The 6785-nt window shown below is 33.9% G+C and overlaps 1 protein-coding gene across 1 annotated transcript in view; it reads left to right on the top strand.

Annotated features, from left to right (window-relative positions):
* LOC107693033 (alpha-2,8-sialyltransferase 8B-like) overlaps positions 1-1277 on the top strand; it is a 15409-nt gene extending 14132 nt beyond the window's left edge. Inside the window, exon 6 of the mRNA XM_016492276.1 lies at positions 671-1277. Coding sequence (XP_016347762.1) covers positions 671-956 — 286 coding nt within the window. The 3' untranslated portion in view covers positions 957-1277. The remainder of the gene's footprint in view (positions 1-670) is intronic.
* Positions 1278-6785: the final 5508 nt, after the last annotated feature.

Consider the following 6785-nt stretch of genomic DNA (forward strand, 5'->3'; position numbering starts at 1 on the left):
TTGTTATTGTTATTATTGCATACTGTTTTATAATGTACTACAATACTGAGGTGCAGATAATTGCCACTATCTGCAATAAGTAGTATAAATAGCAGAAAGTCCTGCTAGGTGTAAATAGAATCTATAGCTATTTGCACTTAGTGTAAACATTAAGTGTAAAAAGGACATGAATTATATATATATATATATATACAGTATATATAACTGCCTACTCATTTTAAAACACCACCACACGCTACTGCTTCTGAACGCACGAAGACTGACGTGGAAGAGAAGAATTGTTGAATAAAGTCTTTTGTTTTGTTTGCCAAACAAAAAGTATTCTCGTAGCTTCATAAAATTGTTGAACCGGTGATTTCACATGGACTGTTTTAATGATGTCCTTACTACCTTTCTGGGCCTTGAATGTGTCAGTTGTGTTGCTGTCTATGCAGGGTTAGATAGCTCTCAGATTTCTTAAAAAAATATCTTAATTTGTGTTCCAAAGATGAATGGTCTTACGGGTTGTAAACGACATGAGGGTGAGTAAATATGACAGAGTTTTCATTTTGGGGTGAACTATCCCTTCAATGTAATTGATCTACAAATATAAAACAGCATACATCATAATAATTGTAAGAAAGCATGCACTCAGTCTTATGTTTGTAAGTGATCATTGATTTTCTTTCAGATACTGGTTGACCAATCATGTCCAGATTAAAAGACCCACCACTGGACTCCTGATGTACACCATGGCCACACGCTTTTGTGATGAGATCCACTTGTACGGCTTCTGGCCTTTCGCTCATGATCCTGACGGCAAACCGGTCAAGTACCACTACTACGACACGCTAACTTACCACTACACATCCAGTGCCAGTCCACACACAATGCCTTTGGAATTTAGAACTTTAAGTGCTCTTCACAGACAGGGGGCGCTGCAGCTGCACACGGGACCGTGTAAACTTCCAACATGAGCGTTAGTAGCCTCATTCCAAATGGTTTCATACACTGGATCTTAGAGATGCTGTGGAAAATATAGATTACCTGAATACTTTAGGTAAATTTCTGACCAAATGTGAGAATGCAATATGAACACGGGGTAGGTTCATATGTTCAACCTTAAGAAGGTTTTTAATCTCTAATTAAGGCTATTTTATAAAAAGTTCCTTGCCATTGTTTTTATTTGTTCTTATCCCATGTTTTTTAACATGTTTCTTTAAGTGTCTTATTTGTTCAAATTTTATGCCATATTTGGCCACAAGGTGGAAGCATATGAGAGGATAAAATGAGAGGCTCTTTTTGTCTTTAGTCTTAGCTTTTTGAGACAATTTGTGAATAAAATGAAAGTCTAAATTAAGAATGTCATTTATTTGTTGCATTTACGGTCTATATGTCTGTTGAGCCCACAGACAGCATGACAATGTAGGACTATTGTCAGTTTTTACATTTAACATGATACAGTTTAGACTTAGAATTAACATTTTAAAGGGGTTTTACCACTACGTTGCTACATGCGTTCTTCTAGACGATATTTTGGACAATAATTTAGTGCCTCAGGTAGGAGATGATGTTATGCTGCATCATGTGACTCTTGATAAAGTTGCCTTAGAAAGACAAAGTGAGTAGTGTTGTGACTTTTAGCAGGCGTTAAAACTTTTGCATTAATGTGCAGTAATACTTGTGGAACATGTGAACTGCGACTGTCTGAACACTCTGGTGTAGTTGAGCATGTTTGCACAGTGAGGCAGCTATCAGAGCGTGTGCAGCCCCACGCTGAGATACTGTAGCCAAATCCAGTACACGCCCAGCTGTTTACACACTCGTGTGTGCTCAAGGATGGTCGACCGTGAAGGGATGTTCAGTGTGTAAACTTTGGAATTTGTTAAAGCCACATAGTAGCGGTGTTTCTGTATCTAAGGGTTTTTGGGTTGAGGGGGGAGTTTTGGATTTCTTTTGTATGTGACACATATTACATGTTTAAGTGAATGTATTTGTGATAACTTCTAAGTAAAGAACATACTGCTGTACTCATCTGCCCAGTGTGATAAAAGGGTCGATGACATAACACAATGTTTTTTTTTTTTATTTCTTCCAGTTTATTCATGCATACACTGTAAAAAAAAAGTTTCAAGCTGTTCCAACTAATTATTATTTAGTAATGTTCAGTCGATTTCTGATTTCAAAGTGTTATCTGAATTGCTAGTTTTTAGTTAGCTCAACCTTTACTGAACTAGTTTTATAGTCCATTCAGTTAAATGTTTTAATTGGTCAAACATTTAGAAAACTACAGCAAGTTATGTCAATTAAAATGTAACCACTTACTCCATGTGTTTATACCTCAACTAAGATTTATTATTTGGGCATCATAAGAAATTGCTTGGGAACTAATTGTTACATTTCATATATTTTTATAGTTTGACAAAATTATTAAAAATGATTAACTGGTGTTTATCAATCACTAAAAACACACATTACAACACATAATAGCCTTTATTTAATAACAATCTCCATTTGTAACATTTTTCATACAGACTAAACATACTCTTTAAAAGTTTGGAGGCTTCCCAATGCTGCATTTAAATAAAAAATACAGTAAAAGTAATATTATAAAATATTACAATTTCAGTTAATTGTTCTAGTTTAATATATGCTAAAATTATACTAATTTTTCAGGATTTAAAAAAATATATAAAGCTCAAAAGAACAACATTAATATTTTTGCAACAATGTAAAAGTTTTTACTCTCACTTTTGGTCAAATTCATGCATTCATTATTATTATTATTTAATTTTTTTGGGAACGGTAAAAATGGAACGGTAGTGTACATTGACTTTGAAATTGATATTTTTGGGGGCCATAAAGTAAAAATGTCAGGGCAATGCAGAAATAAATTAATAAAAAATTAATGATAAAAAAGCAACAACATTTCTTTAAAAAAAAACTACTTTACAAAATTACTTCATTGCTTATTAATATTTTTTTAAACTTAAAATTGATCAAAAGTAATGTGGTGTGACACATCCAGAAACAAACAGAAGAAGAAAAAAAACAGGAAATTATATCACAGAAAGAACCCCTGCAAGACCCTTATGACTATGAAGGTCAAGTATCAGATTAATTTAATTTTAAATTTTTACACAATGCAAGGTTATTTCAGGTTGTAAAATGTGATGCGACTCCCCAAAAAGGTCAAATGTAATGTAAAAACCAATGATATTTGTAAGCAATACTTTTAACCTTTATAAAATATTTTAATTTCTTTAATTTCGATGTGAACATGTAATCAAGAAAAATATACATTTTTTTATTTAATGGTTATATCACATGTCATGACTCTAGACATAAATAAATGTAGTGTTTAACTTCTTGAAAATAGATAGATCTTTAAAAAATATTTTTAAAGGGTTATTTTATTTTGGACACAAACAAACAAAATTTTTTAAATAGCTGAGTGACAAATTTCATTACATTTGCTTTGAGGTCTAATAAAAGGATGTTTTCCTAGAAGTTGTTTGCTAGAGGTTTTCTGGAGACAGTTAATCAAAATTAGTGAAATATTTTTCTGCATAAACACAATCCAAGCGAGGAGCTTCTCATGTGTTTTGAACCATGTGATCTGTCGTGTTTTTGACATGGAGCATTCGCAGCACTACATGTTGCTCTTATTATGTCTCCAGTTAAGTTAAAAATAGATAATTGTCTCACCGCAGACATCAGCAGGCCATCCGACATAATGAGCGCATTTATCCGTAAAAGCACCCCTGTGTTTTGAAAAAAATAGAAACGGTCTGTAACCAATATGACTAAACTTAATTACGCCGCAACTGACTGCAGGTCACAGCTTGGAGGACGTTCGGAAGAGATGTCCATGTTTCCTGCTTTCAGGATGTGTTAATGATTACCACAGTGTCTGGTTTTTGAGGAGAAATGGGGATCCTTTTGTTTCTGTTTTTACTGAATGACCTGTGTGGTTAGGGACCCTATTAACTTTACACCCAAAATAGCCCAGATGTTTGGGGAGATGAGAGCTTCTTTGTCATCATTGTATGGTAAAACTGTAACAGGCTGTGTAAAATTCTTTAGATCTAAATGCATATTTTAAGTTGGATGCTGGATCTCTGAGCTAAGCCAATGCACAAAAGTCATGCTGTTATACTTTAAAGGAATGGTTCACCCAATAAAAATGAAAAATTTGCTGCACATTTACCATTCAAGATGTAGATGAGTTTGTTTCTTCATCAGAACAGATTTGGAGAAATTTAGCATCACATCACTTGCTCACCAATGTTTCCTCTGCAGTGAATGGGTGCCGTTAGATTGAGAGTCCAAACAGCGGATAAAAACATCACAATAATCCACAAGCAATCCGTATTTTGGCCACAAGCGATGGCTTAAAGTTATAACACCTTAATGATGGATTTGTTTTTTTACAAACGCAGCTTTTCATTTCACAAGATGTTAATTGATGAACTGAAGTCGTGTGGATTATTCTAATGTTTTTTATCAACGCTTATTCTGATGGCACCCATTCACTGCAGAGGATCCATAGGTGAACAACTGATGTGAATTTCTTCAAATCTGCACTGATTAAGAAACAAACTAATCTACATCTTAGATGGCCTTATTTGCAGCAATTTTTCGTTTATAGGTGAACTATTCCTTTAATAAAGTATTATAGAGTTTAAATAAAGAGAGAAACAGGAACTGAGAAAACCGGAGATGCCACAAAATGGATCCAGTCTGGGAAAAGCGAAATAGTTTATGATCTGTGTGCCACTTAACAGCATTTTAGCCTATGTTTTCTGAGAAGTATGTGGCGTGATGTCTTGTCAGGCAAATTTCTGGAAATATGGCGTGTTTTAAAGGCTTGTGGGTGACCAACGCGTGAGGAGTAGCTGTAGCCATAGAATGACTCGGCTCAGCCAAAGTTTGTTTTAAAAGACTTCACAGGAAAAATACTTTTAAAAAGACTTTCATGTCAGGCAAAAAGAGAATTTACAATATTCTGTGGTGCTTCACAACTTAAGGATGGAAGGCTCATTTAACACCAACATTCCACATAAAGCTTCAAATGCATTTTTAAAGCCAAAATTGTGTCGTGGAACAAAATGTGTCTGCCTTCTGCAAGTAATGAAGTGGCATGCATCCATGTGATTAAGTGAAACATACTCTCAGTAAAACTCTCCACCAAAAAAAACATGATTCTAAGTTATATCTCAAAGTAATAATTAAAAAAAACTAAGAGGGCTATTAACATGGATACATTCTATACACTTCAAAGAAAAAAGGCGCAAAGCTGTCACTGTGGCATCTTTGTTCCTTATTTACCTCCAAATTATACATATTAGTACTTTAAAAATACTTTGACAGAGTACCACCTCAATGGGTTTTGTACCTTTTTCTGAGTGTACACCAAAAAAGGACCACCAATTTTGAGACTTGTCTTTTGCATCTATTTGTCATTTTTTGTTGAGTTAGCCGAAATATTCTGTGCAGCTAAAGCTTGACTACTGAGCTAAAGGGAAACCAGACAAATTAAAAATTTGACTTGTATGTTATTCTGTTCTTAAGCTGTTGCAAGTTATTGATTGACACGTTTGCGGCAGATCTTAAGATATGCCAACTCACATTCAAGCTCAAACCATCAAACCACGCATTTGACAAACCTTGTTTGAATAATTCTGATGCATTAAGATTTGTATTTATTTCATTTAGAAAGTATTTTTATTAATCAAGAACCCCAACAAAAAGTACATTTATGATTTGGTACTCTTCAGAAACAATATTCTACAATTAGCACAGACATAGACAAGTCTTCTTTGGAAAGAAAAAAAAACATTTGTTTGTCCAGTGTTTAGACTAGCAAGCATGTCAGACAAAACCAGGAAAAAGTTAAAGCATGTATTTTAAGACAATTATAGCAGAATGCCAAAGGAAGAAAAAAAAACACCTTAGACAAGACAGTGCAGAAATAACACTTCATCTTAACAGTGCAGTTTTACAGCCATCAGCAATCACTCGCATTTAATACTTGTAACTTTCCATTCAGATTTGTATGAAATACATTAGGAAGTTGGAAGCATTTAGAGTAGAACAGAAGGAGAGAGAATCACATATTCAGTTTCTAGTCAGACAATAACAGCTGCATCATAAACAATTTATAATTCAATAAACATTCTTATTGACCCTTAGATGCTGGACATAAGTCCTTCACATTAACATCTAGTAGGAGCATCAAGAAAAAGTCACATAATACAATATATCATCAATATATCGCTGTAGCTTTAAGATATTCTTTCAATGCTGCTCTAAACCTGGGAAATATAATTGAATATATCTGATACGATAGCTATATATGCGTTTAAACCCTTCATGATGTGTGGCACTGCAGTTTTCCACTGTAAAACCCAGTTAATTAAAAAAGGAGGTGTACATATGTGACACAATAAAAAACAACCCCCAATGTCCCCAATGTCAGAGAGCAGCAATACGGCAACAATATTCTCCCAACTCCACACATATCCTCTCTCACACATGCATTCAACCCTTATACAGTAAATATGCACAATTAGTGGTTAGTAGATTAATACTTCTCAAAATATAGGGAGGTTTGAAACATATTACTCTTATTAAATCAAAATGTCTAAAAAATAAACTATTTCAGAGGAATAATTTGCATACAGTATATACAGACAATAGTACATAATAAAGACAGTTTCAGTATTGGAACATAAACATCCATTTAACATTGTCAATAGTCGGATTCAGGGAAAAAACAAATTTCTGTCCATCACAAATATATC

This window comes from Sinocyclocheilus anshuiensis, unplaced genomic scaffold, assembly GCF_001515605.1.
Source record: "Sinocyclocheilus anshuiensis isolate Anshui unplaced genomic scaffold, SAMN03320099.WGS_v1.1 scaffold959, whole genome shotgun sequence".
In the NCBI taxonomy this organism is placed as follows: Eukaryota; Metazoa; Chordata; class Actinopteri; order Cypriniformes; family Cyprinidae; genus Sinocyclocheilus; species Sinocyclocheilus anshuiensis.